The sequence below is a fragment of the Salvelinus fontinalis genome, chromosome 24 (genome assembly GCF_029448725.1).
Source record: "Salvelinus fontinalis isolate EN_2023a chromosome 24, ASM2944872v1, whole genome shotgun sequence".
In the NCBI taxonomy this organism is placed as follows: Eukaryota; Metazoa; Chordata; class Actinopteri; order Salmoniformes; family Salmonidae; genus Salvelinus; species Salvelinus fontinalis.
In genome coordinates this window covers 24435850-24453003 of record NC_074688.1, presented here as the reverse complement: position 1 = coordinate 24453003, position 17154 = coordinate 24435850, and the positions used below count along the sequence as shown (strand labels likewise).

The 17154-nt window shown below is 42.5% G+C and overlaps 1 protein-coding gene across 3 annotated transcripts in view; it reads left to right on the top strand.

Annotated features, from left to right (window-relative positions):
* Positions 1 to 17154, top strand: part of LOC129822196 (membrane-associated phosphatidylinositol transfer protein 3-like) — a 178111-nt gene that overhangs the window by 6691 nt on the left and 154266 nt on the right. For 2 of the 3 annotated variants that reach the window (XM_055880264.1, XM_055880263.1), the window contains exon 2: positions 10541 to 10636. The exons of the other annotated variant lie outside the window; for it this stretch is intronic. In XM_055880264.1, coding sequence (XP_055736239.1) covers positions 10541 to 10636 — 96 coding nt within the window. The remainder of the gene's footprint in view (positions 1 to 10540; positions 10637 to 17154) is intronic. 3 annotated transcript variants of the gene reach the window in all.

Sequence of the window (17154 nt, the reverse complement as noted above, 5' to 3'; positions counted from 1 at the left end):
GCCTACAAACTTGACTCAGTTACACAAGCTCTATCAGGAGGAATCGGCCAAAATTCGCACAACTTGTTGTGGGAAGCTTGTGGAAGGCTACCCAAAATGTTTGAACCAAGTTAAGCAATTTAAAGGCAATGCTATCAAATACTAATTGAGTGTATGTAATCTTCTGACCCACTGGGAATGTGATGAAATAAATAAAAGCTGAAATAAATCATTCTCTCTACTATTATTCTGACATTTCACATTCTTAAAATAAAGTTGTTATCCTAACTGACCTAAGACAGGGAATTTTTACTAGGATTAAATGTCAGGAATTGGGAAAAACCGAGTTTAATTGTATTTGGCTAAGGTGTATGTAAACTTCCGACTTCAACTGTATATAACTTTCAAAATATATAAATACAGCCGGTATGATGCATTTTGCTGTATTTCTGTATTTTGAAAGTCATATATCTTCAAATCTTGATTGCTGACATGCAACATTTTTTAAAGACAATATCAACAATGGGCAAATTAAACTAATACCTAAAGATAGTTTTTCAAAAAAAATCTGATGTTATTTGTCACATGTGCCCAATACAACAGGTGTAGGCTTCACAGTGAATGCTTACTCACAAGCCCTTAACCAACAATGCAGTTTAAGAAAAATACCTAAAAAGAAGTTAGAAATAAAAGTAAGAAATAATAAAATAGCAGCAGTAAAATAACAATAGTGAAGCTATATATAGGGGGTACCGGTACAGAGTAGGTAGAGTAATTAAAGTGACTTTGAATAGATACTAACAGAGAGTAGCAGCAGCGTAAAAAAGGTGTGGGGGGGGGGGGGTGTAAATAGTCTGGGTAGCCATTTGATTCGATGTTCAGGAGTCTTATGGCTTGGGTGTAGAAGCTGTTTAGAAGCCTCTTGGACCTAGACATGGCGCTTCGGTACCGCTTGCCATGTTAGTTTGATGGTGATGTGGATGCCAAGGAACTTGAAGCTCTCAACCTGCTCCACCTCAGCTCCGTCGATGAGAATGGGGGCGTGCTTGGTCCTCTTTTCCACTCGGTCCTCTTCTCCACAATCATCTCCTTTGTCTTGATCACGTTGAGGGAGAGGTTGTTGTCCTTGCACCACACGGTCAGGTCTCTGACCTCCTCCCTATAGGCTGTCTTGTCGTTGTCGGTGATCGGGCCTACCACTGTTGTGTCATCATCAAACTTAATATTGGTGTTGGAGTCGTGCCTGGTCGTGCAGTCATGAGTGAACAGGGAGTACAGGAGGGGACTGAGCGCACACCCCTGAGGGCCCCCCGTGTTCAGGATCAGCGTGGCGAATGTGTTGTTACCTACCCTTACCACCTGGGGGCGGCCCGTCAGGAAATCCAGGATCTATTTGCAGAGGGAGGTGTTCAGTCCCAGGGTCCTTAGCTTAGTGATGGGCTTTGAGGGCATTATGGTGTTAAACGCTGTAGTCTATGAATAGCATTCTCACATAGGTGTTCCTTTTGTCCAGGTGTGAAAGGGCAGTGTGGAGTGCAATAGAGATTGCATCATCTGTGGATCTGTTAGGCGGTATGCAAATTGGAGTGGGTTTAGGGTTTCTGGGATAATGTTGTTGATGTGAGCCATAACCAGCCTTTCAAAGCACTTCATGGCTACAGACGTGAGTGCTACGGGTCGGTAGTCATTTAGGCAGGTTACCTTAGTGTTCTTGGTCACAGGCACTATGGTGGTCTGCTTGAAACATGTTGGTATTACAGACTCAGACAGGGAGAGGCTGAAAATTTCAATGAAGACACTTGCCAGTTGGTCCGCGCATGCTCGCAGTACACGTCCTGGTAATCTGTCTGGCCCTGCGACCTTGTGAATGTTGAAAAGGTATTTTTTCTCACCTTTTCTCACACCTGTTTGAAGGTCTTACTCACATCGGCTGCGGAGAGCGTGATCACACAGTCGTCCAGAACAGCTGATGCTCTCATGCATGTTTCAGTGTTACTTGCCTCGAAGCAAACATAGAAGTAATTTAGCTCGTCTGGTAGGCTTGTGTCACTGGGCAGCTCTCGGCTGTGCTTCCCTTTGTAGTCTGTAATAGTTTTCAAGCCCTGCCACATCCGACGAGTGTCGGAACCGGTGTAGTACGATTCGATCATAGTCCTGTATTGATGCTTTGCCTGTTTGATGGTTCGTTGGAGGCCATAGCGGGATTTCTTATAAGCTTCTGGGTTATAGTCCTGCTCCTTGAAAGCGGCAGCTCTACCCTTTAGCTCAGTGTGAATGTTGCCTGTAATCCATGGCTTCTGGTTGGGGTATGTACGTACAGTCACTGTGGGGACGACGTCACCGATGCACTTATTGATGAAGCCAGTGACTGATGTGGTGTACTCCTCAATGCCATCAGAAGAATCCCAGAACATATTTCAGTCTGTGCTACCAAAACAGTCCTGCAGCTTAGCATCTGCTTCATCTGACCACTTTTTCATTCACAGAGTCACTGGTGCTTCCTACTTTAGTTTTTGCTTGTAAGCAGGAATCAGGAGGATAGAATTATGGTCAGATTTGCCAAATGGAGGGCAAGGGAGAGCTTTGTACCAATCTCTTTGTGTGCTCTGCATGCATTTTTGGTGGAATTTTCTTTGATAGGCGAAATCTATTGTATTTCAAAAGTGATATTGTAAATTGAACTGGTCACTGTTGAATTGTTTACATTTTCATTTGATTATTATGTCTGGATCTCAAAGGCTTTTGTCAGTCTGCAGACAAATAAGCACAGAGACAACAGACAGTCCTTGTCATCTGTGATTCCTGTTTGTAACACTACTCAGAATAACCATTTCACTATTAAAGTGAAAGTTAAAGAGGAGAGATGGTGATTATCACAGATACAGTATGAGGGTTGAGCAGACAAGCAGCTTTGTCCTCAGAATTCATTTGAAAAAGTAAGCAGTGCAATCAATAACCCAGACAAACACATTCCCTAGACAACATTGTTTTCTGCATTAATGGCTTCGGCTGGCATTGTACCTGTAATGGTCTGAGTTTCGTTCCTTCATTTATTTTCAAGCATACTAAACATAATGAACTCTGCTTGTTGATAAGTTCAAAATTGACTGCTGTAGAATAATACTCAAGACCAATGATTGCGGTTTAATAAATGTATGTAGATAGTTTTTGTAATTCTTCTCTGGCAGCTTTGCTGTGTGATGGGCTGAATGATATTAGTGAGATCCCTGTTTTCAGTTTCTCAAACAGCTTCCAGCTGCCACCTGACTGGCTGATAGGTAACTGAAACAAGGAAGAAAATGCAGCCTCGTTATTCTTTCTTTTAAGTTTGGACTACGTTTGAAACTAAGACGCAAGGAAAGTAAATGACTATTAAATGACCCTGCACTGCTGTGCTTATGACCATCAACATTAGGCAAGCTTTTGGTGTTGTCGGCTATTGCCGGCACACCTCTTGCAGCTGATCAATTGTATGTTATAAAAATATTTGTATTGTAATTATCTTAATTCCTGGAGCTGGAATCATGTCCTCACTGAGTATAGATTATTTATTTATGTGCAGTTGCTGTAACATGTAACTTGAATTAGTCTCAAATTGGCCAACTCCAATCGGGTTTTTCAGTTTCTGCCCAAATGATTGTGTCCTTCCTAATTTGCACAATGATCGGGATTCAGCACAGAGCTAAAAATAGCCCTGTATGAGAGGAGGCAGTGACAGACAGCAGATACACACTCACTCTCTCTCTCTCAATTCTCAATTTCAATTTAAGGGCTTTATTTTCATGGGAAACATATGTTTACATTGCCTAAGCAAGTGAAATAGAAACAATAAAAAAATAACATTAAATATTACAATCACAAAAGTTCCAAAAGAATAAAGACATTTCAAATGTCATATTATGTCTATATACATTGTTGTAATGATGTGCAAATAGTTAAAGTACAAAAGGGAAAATAAAAATATATAAATATGGGTTGTATTTACAATGGTGTTTGTTCTTCACTGGTTACCCTTTTCTTGTGGCAACAGGTCACAAATCTTGCTGCTGTGATTGTACACTGGTATTTTACACAGTAGATATGGGAGTTTATCAAAATTGGATTTGTTTTCGAATTCTTTGTGGGTCTGTGTAATCTGAGGGAAATATGTGTCTCTAATATGGTCATACATTTGGCAGGAGGTTAGGAAGTGCAGCTCAGTTTTCAACTCATAGCCTGTCTTCTCTTGAGAGCCAGGTCTTCCTTCGGTGGCCTTTCTCAACAGCAAGGCTATGCTCACTGAGTCAAAGATTTCCTTAATTTTGGGTCAGTCACAGTGGTCAGGTATTCTGCCACTGTGGACTCTCTGTTTAGGGCCAAATAGCATTCTAGTTTGCTCAGTTTTATTGTACATTCTAATTATCTTTTTGTTTTCTCATGATTTGGTTGGGTCTAATTGTGTTGCTGTCCTGGACCAGGACCAGCTAGCTTAGGGGACTCATCTCCAGGTTCATTCCTCTGTAGGTGATGGCTTTGTTATCCAAGGTTTGGAAATCGCTTCCTTTTAGGTGGTTGTAGAATTTAACCTCTCTTTTCTGGTTTTTGATCATTAGCGGGTGTTGGCCTAATTCTGCTCTGCATTCATTATTTGGTGTTTTACATTGCTCACTGAGGATATTTTTGCAGAATTCTGCATGGAGAATCTTAATTTGGTGTTTGTCCCATTTTGTGAATTCTTGGTTGGTGAGTGGACCCCAGACCTCACAACCATAAAGGGCAATGGGTTCTATAACTGATTCAAGTATTTTTAAGCCAGATCCTAATTGGTATGTCAAATTTTATGTTCCTTTTGATGACATAGAAGGCCCTTTTTGCCTTGTCTCTCAGCTTGTTCACAGCTTTGTGGAAATTACCTGTAGCGCTGATGTTTAGGCCGAGGTATGTATCGTTTTTTGTGTGCTCTAGGGCAACGGTGTCTAGATGTAATTTGTATTCGTGGTCCTGGCAACTGGACCTTTTTTGGAATACCATTAATTTTGTCTTACTGAGATTCACTGTCTGACAGAATCTGTGCAGAAGATCTAGGTGCTGCTGTAGGCCTTTCTCTCTCTCGCTCTTTCTCATTCCTCAGAGGGAGAGCTCAGTTAGTTTCACAACCCCTCATGTTTGCTAATTCAGTCACTACATTCATTTTTGCCAGATAAATTATAGATATGCCTGGCTGACTTTCTACTGACAAATTACAATGCCAAACACATTTCAGTTTGTGTTACCTTTTTGATAAGTTTCCACAATTATTGTTTCCATGTATTATTTATGTATCTTTTGCACCTCATGTAAGCCCTCAAATAGCCCTATTGTCCATGGAATATTTGAGCCATGAAGACATTTGTCATTTTCCAATAACTGACAAGTATCATCTAATGTTACAATCTTATGTGTCATAAGTGAAATCTTAGGTTTGGCCTCTATTCGGCAGTGCTGCCAAGCCCTTCACAGGCAGCAGCACAGTGTTCCCTAAACCCTACTCAGGCGTGTGATAATGCATTCAGCCCCTGACCTCAGTTATTTATTCAAGCATGCAAAGTAGTGTTAATTAGAATTGAATGGCCGTTTGTCATGAGGGTGCACTGGGTTGGCGAGTGCTGCCTATTTACCTAACCAGGAGCCAGAAGCTGGCTAGTTAGCTGGCTGGCTGGCTGGCTGGCGGCCGGATGGGCGAGAGGGAGAGAGGGAGAGGTAGGGAGAGAGGAAGATATTTTATAGGAAGGGTTTTTATCACTCCCATATTAGTCTCTCTTAAATATCTTCAAAATGACTTCAATATTGACCACAGATTCTGGTGGTTACTTATCGATAAGGGAATATGTTTAGAGTGCTTTAAGATGGCTGTTAAGCCTTTTTGATTACTTCATCGCCTACTTAAACTCAATGATGCCACTCTTTTGGCTATTTCTTTTGTTTAAAAACTACTTGAGCAATTTCTCCTCCCTGTCATTCTTGATGTGCGTCCTCAGAGGAAAACAGTGAAACATCTTAGGTTATCCATCCATGTTGGATTTCTGGTCCATAAACCGGGAACCAGCAAGGATCCTGGAACACCACACCAATCACACAAACAACAAATAATACTGATCTGCGTCCCAAATGACCCATTCTGCGTACCAAATGACCCAGCCTGCGTCCCAAATGACCCAGTCTGTGTCCCAAATGACCCAGTCTGCGTCCCAAATGACCCTGCACTGCATCCCAAATGACCCAGTCTGCATCCCAAATGACCTTGCACTGCGTCCCAAATGACCCTGCACTGCATCCCAAATGACCCAGTCTGTGTCCCAAATGACCCAGTCTGCATCCCAAATGACCCAGTCTGCGTCCCAAATGACCCTGCACTGCGTCCCAAATGACCCCGCACTGCATCCCAAATGACCCAGTCTGCGTCCCAAATGACCCAGTCTGTGTCCCAAATGACCCTGCACTGCATCCCAAATGACCCAGTCTGTGTCCCAAATGACCCAGCCTGCATCCCAAATGACCCAGTCTGTGTCCCAAATGACCCAGTCTGCATCCCAAATGACCCAGCCTGCGTCCCAAATCCATTAGGGGGTACGTGTTCCTCAGCCAACCTCGTCCTCCCCAGACCTCAGCAACCTTTGCGCACTGGAAGCAACCGCTAAGAGGAAAGAAGAAAACAAGACCAGAAGGGAACAGACAGGAGCGATAGAATAGGACAATACCAAACAAAATAAACAACGGTCAGTCATGTAGACATTCAGGAATAGGGCACACGAGACAGCCTGTCAGCAACAAGCTCCAATGAAAAGAACGTCTCAGGGTCCTTCTCATTAAATTTAGGCAACAACCATAAGTTTCCAACAATATCAAATGAGTCTGGGGCATGACCGAGAGAGGAGCGACCCCTAGGTAAATCTGGGTCACCTTCCCAGAGCAAACTCTCCCCTTAGAGCTTTCCTTCCTTAACCAACTCTAGCCGCTCTTGTTGCAGCTTGATTTTAGCATGCTCCAGATCCTGTTTAAATGGCAATTATTTTTCATACAGACGCCTCACAAGTCCTCAACTGGCAGCTTCATTAAATAGTACCCGCAAAATACCAGTCTCAACGTCAACAGTGAAGAGGCGACTCCGGGATGCTGGCATTCTAGGCAGAGTTGCAAAGAAAAAGCGATATCTCAGTCTGGCCAATAAAAATAAAGATTAAGAAGGGCAAAAGAACACAGACGCTGGACAAAGGAACTCTGCCTAGAAGGCCAGCATCCCAGAGTCGCCTTTTCACTGTTGACGTTGGGACTGGTGTTTTATGGGTACTATTTAATGAAGATGCCAGTTGAGGACTTGTGAGGCATCTGTTTCTCAAACTAGACACTCTAATGTACTTGTCCTCTTGCTCAGTTGTGCACCGGGGCCTCCCACTCCTATTTCTATTCTGATTAGAGCCAGTTTGCGCTGTTCTGTGAAGGGAGTAGTACACAGCATTGTACGAGATCTTCAGTGTCTTGGAAATTTCTCACATGGAATAGCCTTCATTTCTCAGAACAAGAATAGACTGACGAGTTTCAGAAGAAAGTTATTTGTTTCTAGCTCTTTTGAGCCTATAATCGAACCCACAAATGCTGATGCTCCAGATTCTCAACTAGTCTAAAGAAGGCCAGTTTGATTGCTTCTTTAATCAGGACAACAGTTTTCAGCTGTGCTAACATAATTGCAAAATGGTTTTCTAATAATTAGTTAGCCTTTTAAATGATCAACTTGGATTAGCTAACACAACGTGCCATTGGAACACAGGAGTGATGGTTGCTGATAATGGGCCTCTGTACGCCTATGTGGATATTCCATTAAAAATCATCCGTTTCCAGCTACAGTAGTCATTTACAACATGAACAATGTCTACAATGTATTTCTGATCAATTTCATGTTATTTTAATGGACAAAAAATTTGCTTTTCTTTCAAAAACAAGGACATTTCAAAGTGAACCCAAACTTTTGAATGGTAGCGTACATTGGATGTGCAAATGAGGTATTAAATGTATTGAGAAATTGGATTTAAAGTTAATCACTCAGAATACATTACAGAATAGCGTATAGATTTCAGGTGATTGGTTAATGCCCCTGTTTGCAATCATCAATTTGTCATTAAGACATAGTTAGTATTCACATTTTCATCATGAGAGTGTATATTGAACACTGTGACTGTGTCCCAAATGGCACCCTATTCCCTATATTGTGCACTACTTTTGACCAGGGCCATATGGTGTGTCTCCATACACTTGGCTGTAATCAAATCTAGTCCAATGAAATTAATCAGGGTGAACCCATGAATCAGTGTGTTAGTTCACATTTTCAATATTATGACAACTGTTAGGATCTGCTTAGTTTCAAGTTTTAAAGTCACGTGCACAAGTACAGTGAAATGCTTTTCATGCAAGCTCTAAACTCAACAATGCAGTATTCAATAACAATGTCATAGTAAAAATAACATATGGTAGAACAAAAACACACGAGACATAGAAATAAGAACAACACAATAAATTAAGTAATCTATATACAAGGTCAGTCAGTTCCAGTAATATATTTACAATGTGCAGGGATACTGGAGTGATCGAGGTAGATATGTATAGGGGTAAGGTGACTAGGCATCAGGATGTATGATAAACAGTGTAGCAGCAGCCTATATGATGATTGAATGTGAGTGGGTGTGTGTACAGTAGAGTCAGTATAAATGTATGTGCATACTGTGTGTGTGTTATGAAGTGTGTGTTTGTGTGTGTGTGTGTGTGTGTGTTGGTGTGTCAGTGTGCGCGAGTGTGTAGGGTGCATAGACAGTGCAAAAAGCAAACAGAAATACCAGGGTTCTGTCCTGAACGGTGCTGGCCTACCCCAGGCTGAGGTTGAGCAAGGCCTTGTAACACATCTGCTGTTCATGGACTATCCTATCCTCCATTTCATGACTCTAATTGAGAACTCCAAAGGTTGAGACACCCATTCCTCAATGAGATATTAATAGTGAAAACATTTGAACTGATGGAGTCATGTAAGAAATTAAAAGCTAATTAATTCCTGTATAGCGATGAGGAGAAACAGAGCTGTAGGAGAGAAAGAAAGAGATGAAGAGAGTGAAAACAGTGAGGGCAGAGAAAGTGGCATGGTGTAATGGAAGCCATGAACTCAGCATTTCAACATGCAGTATGGCACTCTGCAAATGCCTCTGGAAGTGGATAATGGAGGAAGGGATAGAGGGATGAAATGAGCTGAGATCAAACACAAGCAGTCTGGTGTTGTTGTGGAGTAAAGGCTCTTAGATTCTGGGACACTCGCTCTGTGTGTGTAGGGACGGGAAAGCCCACACAACTCAATTAGGTGATATTTTTCTCTCCAATTGCAGTTCTCTGGAGGTTAGAGCAAGGGAACAATTTGCTTGGTCACTTTCACTTGTTATTGATTTTGTTTAAATTCAATAGCACTTAAAGGAAGACTCGTTGGTTGTCTGAAAGTCATTTATAATCAACGTTATTGCCTTTATCTGGCATTAATTTATTAACACTGATCTTAGAGGAACAGAGCTTGAGGGATCTCTCTAAATTTACATTTACATTTAAGTCATTTAGCAGACGCTCTTATCCAGAGCGACTTACAAATTGGTGCACTCACCTTATGATATCCAGTGGAACAACCACTTTACAATAGTGCATCTAAATCTTTTAAGGGGGGGGGGGGGGGGGGGGTTAGAAGGATTACTTTATCCTATCCTAGGTATTCCTTAAAGAGGTGGGGTTTCAGTTGTCTCCGGAAGGTGGTGATTGCATCCGCTGACCTGGCGTCGTGAGGGAGTTTGTTCCACCATTGGGGTGCCAGAGCAGCGAACAGTTTTGACTGGGCTGAGCGGGAACTGTACTTCCTCAGAGGTAGGGAGGCGAGCAGGCCAGAGGGGGATGAACGCAGTGCCCTTGTTTGGGTGTAGGGCCTGATCAGAGCCTGAAGGTATGGAGGTGCCGTTCTACTCACAGCTCCGTAGGCAAGCACCATGGTCTTGTAGCGGATGCGAGCTTCAACTGGATACTCCCTCGTTCTAGTCCTGAAGAATGGGAATTTGAGGAACTCCCTGGCCAAACCCTCCCGTGTAATACTAAAGATTGATTCAATATCTCAGGTAATGGGTGTTGTTGAGGGACAGTAGTCTACCTAGATATGGAGCCTTCATCTCCAATGTTTCATGGTTCATAGATAAGATTAGCTGGCTAACCTCTGAGCTCAATTGGTTAGCTTCAGAGCCTTATATATATTTATATGTGCCTCCTTACATTTCTCAATCTAGGGCTCTGGTTTGCTTGATTTGTGCTCTGTGACACTGGAGACCAATAGAGCCTCTCTGCCCAAGGCCCTAAAAGCCAATGCAATTATTCTACTGCCTTTTATAGACAGACAATGCACTTGAAGCTGAAAGGAAAAAAATATAGATTCACATAATGAATTTGACCTTGAATACTCTGAATAATGACATGATGACATACATAGACGTTTCTCCTGAAGTAGAAATTTACGTGTTTTTCTCTTTCTACCTCTCAGCCGCTTCCCGCAAGCACAGTATCTCCCACTGGCGGATGCAGGACATTGCACAGGAGTCCGTTGACAGCTCAGATGAGGAGTTTTTCGATGCCAGAGGTTAGTTTCATATTTTCTTTTGATAACACCCAGAGAGATTGGTTCAACTCTCTCTCTCTCTCCTGTCTTTATTCCTCTCTCATCTTCCCCTGATCTCTCTTCCTTTGTGAGCACACTGAAAAGTGCCTTATCCCATCACATGGGTCAGGCCAGGCTTATATGCCTCCCAGGCTGATATATCTTCAGGGTTCCTAACATGGACATTTCTTTTACAGGTATTTTGAACAGTGAAAGGGGAAATAATTTGAAGGCAACTGTAACGTTAGAATCACACGTCATCAAGGAATTTGCATGCGCTTTGGGATGTGGTCAGAGGAGCTATTGGGTGGGTCCATGATTGCTGTTTTGATTGGAGAGAAGTCTATCTCCAGGTTAGAAGAGAGGTTGATTGCTAATGCTAGACCCCCGGTGGGAAGATAGAGTGGATTCCATAGTAACAGGTGTGTTGTTGCTCTTAACACCAGGCTTTCACACAATAAGCTCATGGTGAAAATCATAGGGGGTCTGGAACTATTTTCCCTGTCTGTAATGTTATCCCTGTCTGTTGCATGTTGCTTGTATGCTCTGTCCTGCCAGCTTTGTCCAACCCAATTGCATGGTCTTTCTTCACTAATTTCCCTTTTTGGATCAATACATCTCCAGGCCTTAGTTGTACCTACACTACCATTCAAAAGTTTGGGGTCACTTTGAAATGTCCTTGTTTTTGAAAGAAAAGCAAATGTTTTGTCCAATAAAATGAAATTGATCAGAAATACATTGTAGACATTGTTCATGTTGTAAAGGACTATTGTAGCTGGAAATGGATGATTTTTAATGGAATATCTACATAGGCGTACAGAGGTCCATTATCAGTGTAACAGTCCTGACCTGTTTTATGTTGGTTTTTATGTGTTTATGGTCAGGGCATGTGTTTTGGGTGGGCAGTCTATGTTATCTGTTTCTATGTTGGTTTTGGGTTGCCTGGTATGGCTCTTGATTAGAGGCAGGTGGTTTGCGTTTTCCTCTAATTAAGAGTCATATTTAGGTAGGGCGTTCTCACTGTTTGTTGGTGGGTGATTGTCTCCTGTGTCGTGTCGATGTATGTACCATTCAGGACTGTTTGGCTGTTCGTTTTCGTTTCGATGTCGTCTGTTTCCTGTTCGTGAGTTTACGTTTCAGTTATGTAAGTTTATGTTCAGGTTTCGTTCTACGTCGTTTTCTTGTTTTGTATTTGTGAAAGGGTTTTTGTTATTCGTGTTGCCATCAGTTTTTTTTCCAAATAAAAAGATGGCTTATTTCCCTCAAGCTGCGTTTTGGTCTGAAGATCCTTCTCTCCTCACCTCGTCCGAGGATGAGGAGAGCGACAGCCATTACAATCAGCAACCATCCCTCCTGTGTTCCAATGGCACGTTGTGTTAGCTAATTCAAGTTGATCATTTTAAAAGGCTAATTGATCATTAGAAAACCCTTTTGCAATTATGTTAGCACAGCTGAAAACTGTTGTCCTGATTAAAGAAGCAATTAAACTGGCCTTCTTTAGACTAGTTGAGAATCTGGAGCATCAGCATTTGTGGGTTCGATTATAGGCTCAAAAGGGCCAGAAACAAATAACTTTCTTCTGAAACTTGTCAGTCTATTCTTGTTCTGAGAAATGAAGGCTATTCCATGCGAGAAATTTCCAAGAAACTGAAGATCTCGTACAATGCTGTGTACTACTCCCTTCACAGAACAGAGCAAACTGGCTCTAACCAGAACAGAAATAGGAGTGGGAGGCCCCGGTGCATAACTGAGCAAGAGGACAAGTACATTAGAGTGTCTAGTTTGAGAAACAGACGCCTCACAAGTCCTCAACTGGCATCTTCATTAAATAGTACCCGCAAAACATCAGTCTCAACGTCAACAGTGAAAAGGCGACTCTGGGATGCTGGTCTTCTAGGCAGAGTTGCAAAGAAAAAGCCATATCTCAGACTGGCCAATAAAAATAAAATATTAAAATGGGCAAAAGAACACAGACACTGGACAGAGGAACTCTGCCTAGAATGCCAGCTTTCCAGAGTCGCCTCTTCACTGTTGACGTTGAGATTGGTGTTTTGCGGGTACTCTTTAATGAAGCTGCCAGCTACAATAGTCATTTACAACATTAACAATGTTTACACTGTATTTCTGAACAATTTGATGTTATTTTAATGTTTTTTTTGCTTTTCTTTAAAAAACAAGGCGGTTTCTTAGTGACCCCAAACGTTTGAACGGTAGTGTATGTAGTACACTACTTTTGGACCAGGGCAAATAGGGCTCTGGTCAAAAGTATTGCACTATATAGGGAACAGGGTACCATTTGGGATGCATACATGGAACCTGAGGAAGATAAATCCTCTCCTGGATGTGACCCACAACCCTCACTATACTTCATGTGGAAACGCTAGGGACAAATTTAATCAGTGCTCCTTTTGTTTTCTTGATCATTTCTAAAGCACAGAGGGTATTTCTACCAGTGAGGTCATCCTGGCAGTCTCCATCTGCTGTGTCTGTAGTCTAAGAATATCCCTGTGATTAAGCAGATAATCATCATTAGAGGTGGTAGTTAAAAGTGTGAAGGATTATAAGCACTGTGGAGAGGAGAGGCTTTCCAGGGAGGGAAATCCTCATGGAACATAACATGCACACACATGAAGCACTGAGGCATCACATCAGTAGTATGGGCCGTCGCCTGCATGTTGATATAACAGCCAGGGAAATGCATCATCATGCATATCGTGTTTTTGATCAATAATTCATATGGTTATATCTGTCGTTTAGGGAATAGTGGAGCATGATTTATCAGGTTTAAGTTGGTTAGTTCTACTTCTCAGGGACCATATCTAACTCCTAGTCTTCCTCTCTCTTGCCCCAGTTCTCCCCTGCTGAGAGTGGAAGTTTTAATGAATGCCAGTGGTTGCAGAAACAAATGTTGTCTCTGCTGCAACCTACATCACATGTTTGTTTTGACTGGTAACGGGATTAATGGCTTGCTTATTTATACTGACTTTTCACATGTGTGCCTGTGAAGGCCTATGTATGTGCAAGGGTGGGTGTGTGTCTGGGGGTGTCTGTGTGGTTGTTTGTGCGAGTGTGTGTGTCTATGTCTGTGTGTCTATGTATGTGTGTGTGTGTGTGTGTGTGTGTGTGTGTGTGTTATCCCCTAAGCGGTGTGAATTCACCCTGTGTAATTAAACAAAATTCACGGACAAACTGTGAACAAATCTGACTGACGATAATGAATAGTGCACTGGAGTATACAGCTTGTATACATACACACATACCTGTTTATACACACCCACACATCTCCACACATATTTGGTTGTCATGTTTGAGACGTGCTGTGCATCCCTTATCACTGTGCTGTGTCACAGAGCAGAGCTGGCTGAGAAATATATTCCATCTGACTGGCAGAGTCACCAAGGTAAAGATAGCATGGCTTATAAAGTGTAACAGATTTACCCTGGCATCCCCATATCTCTCCCGCCACTATTTCTCACTGCAGCATGAAATACCCATGCTTAGAGAGACGCTTAATTACTGCAAAACATGGAAGAGTAAACAGTGGGAAGAGGGAAGGGGGTGGCTCCATTTGGAAAATGGCACCAGATAAAATGGACCAATATGTATTTTGAAGCAATTTTCTCTCTCATCATTATGGGGGGTATTTTTTCAGTGACACAGTATTTATTATTGTCTCCATGGGAAGTATGATAGTTTTTGAACAAACCTCCGCTCACAGTGCATTATTTAAATGTGTTGTGTCCCTTCCCCTCTGCAAACAGAATGAGTATGATGTTATTGTAGTTGCAGAATGAACTGGCAACACTCATTTACCTGCATGTTTCCACATCAATCTTTCATGAGACACTGTTCTCATTCATATGTAATTAGGGGTTTCTGGCCCACCACACAACAGGGGATTTAAATGAAAAGTCCAGATGTTAGCGCCCGCCGTCAGCTGAATTGGGGAAAGTGCCAGCCAGTTGTTCTCTGAGGCTTTTCCTCTCTGGATGTCATTATAGTCTTTTGATTGGTCTGTGCTTTGCAGCATTGCGGCTCACCAATCGCGCCTCATCCCGTAGTCTTGGATTGATGCATAATATTGGAATAACTTGGTGGCCACCCGCCTGTTGTTTTTGAAGCATTAAAGTGTGACAGGAAAAACCTTTCAAGCTTACATGAAAGCTTCCCTATCTCAATCAATGAAAAACCTCTTACGCAGAAAATAATTTTGAAACATATTTTATGTTCATACCAGCGTTATCAGTGTAGTATATTCATGAAAATATCAAGAGGGAGAGTAATTGTTAAAAAGTCTCTGGTGACCTGGAGAATGTAGATGTGATGTCCTGCAGAGAAGCCCTCTTGGGGATGCGATCTCTAAAAAAGAAACCAGAGCAATCTAATTAAATGGTGGTAAAATGTCCTGGCTACTAAAGGGATGGGCTTGCTCTTAACAGGAGGGATGGGTGGCTCTAAAAGTTATATTGAAGCATGTCATTTGGTATTGTTCAGGTACTTCTAAATGTCAGGACAACTTGTTTTCTCCTGACATAGTACTACTTTTAGGGAGAGGGAGAGAGAGAGAAATGAAGAGGGAGGGAGGGAGTAAGAGACAGGCAGAGAGAAAGAGGACACAGAGAGAAAGAGGACACAGAGAGAAAGAGGACACAGAGAGAGAGAGAGAGAGAGAGAGAGAGAGAGAGAGAGAGAGAGAGAGAAATGGGGGAAGAGAACGTTTGAGAGTGAAATGAATAGGGAGAGAGGGAGTGAGTGAATAAGGGACACAGCGAGAGAGAGGATAGAGAGAAATGGGGGAAGAGAACATTTGAGAGTGAAATTAAGAGGGAAAGAGGGAGTGAGTGAATACGGGACACAGTGAGAGTTTACGGGACACAGTGAGAGCTTCTCTCTACTTTGAACATGTTTCACACCTCACAGGCGTTAGGTACTTCTCTCTATAAACATGATTCCACCTCACAGTCGTTGTGTTCTTCTCTCTACTTTAAACATGCTTCACACCTCACAGTCGTTGTATTCTTCTCTCTACTTTAAACATGTTTCACACCTCACAGTCGTTGTGTTCTTCTCTCTACTTTAAACATGATTCCACCTCACAGTCGTTGTGTTCTTCTCTCTACTTTAAACATGCTTCACACCTCACAGTCGTTGTGTTCTTCTCTCTACTTTAAACATGTTTCACACCTCACAGTCGTTGTGTTCTTCTCTCTACTTTAAACATGTTTCACACCTCACAGTCGTTGTGGGCTTCTCTCTACTTTAAACATGTTTCACACCTCACAGTCGTTGTGTTCTTCTCTCTACTTTAAACATGTTTCACACCTCACAGTCGTTGTGGGCTTCTCTCTACTTTAAACATGTTTCACACCTCACAGGCGTTGGGGTCTTCTCTCGATTTTAAACATGTTTCCACCTCACAGGCGTTGTGTTCTTCTCTCTACTTTAAACATGTTTCACACCTCACAGTCGTTGTGTTCTTCTCTCTACTTTAAACATGTTTCCACCTCACAGTCGTTCTGTTCTTCTCTCTACTTTAAACATGTTTCCACCTCACAGTCGTTGTGTTCTTCTCTCTACTTTAAACATGTCTCACACCTCACAGTCGTTGTGTTCTTCTCTCTACTTTAAACATGTTTCCACCTCACAGTCGTTTTGTTCTTCTCTCTACTTTAAACATGATTCCACCTCACAGTTGTGTTCTTCCGTTGTGGCTGTAAGCTGCTCTCATCAGCGCTGCTCTCTGGGAAATAACTCTTCCTGTCTTAACTCTGGCCATTCTCAACTCCTGCAGGGTGTTGTTGGGATCTGAATGCTGAAATGTGTGTGTATGTGTTGTCTGCATCTACACATGTTAATGTACAGTATTTGCATACCTATGTAAATTTGTCTGAAATGCATCTACACATGTTTGTGTATTTGCATGTGTGTGTTGACAGAGAAAGACAGAGAAAGAAAGAGAAGGAAGATAAAGGGCTGAAGAGACAGACAGTGACCAGTAGGCCTCCCAGTGTGATCGTAGTGGACAGGCCTGGCAGAACAGTGTTACAGACACTCTGAGATGCCAAGCATGTACGAGTGTGTGTGTGTGAGAGAGCGAGAGAGAGAGAGAGAGAGCAGTGTATTGGACATGGTGTGTCACTCTGTCTCTATAAGCCAGCCCATGAAGGACTACCATCTGACCATGGTACTGTGACTGCAGCAGCCCAGAGCGACCGTCACAGCAGACAACCACTCTGACCATGGTACTGTGACTGCAGCAGCCCAGAGCGACCGTCACAGCAGACAACCACTCTGACCATGGTACTGTGACTGCAGCAGCCCAGAGCGACCGTCACAGCAGACAACCACTCTGACCATGGTACTGTGACTGCAGCAGCCCGTAGCGACCATCACAGCAGACAACCACTCTGACCATAGTACTGTGACTGCAGCAGCCCGTAGCGACCATCACAGCAGACAACCACTCTGACCATGGTACTGTGACTGCAGCAGCCCAGAGC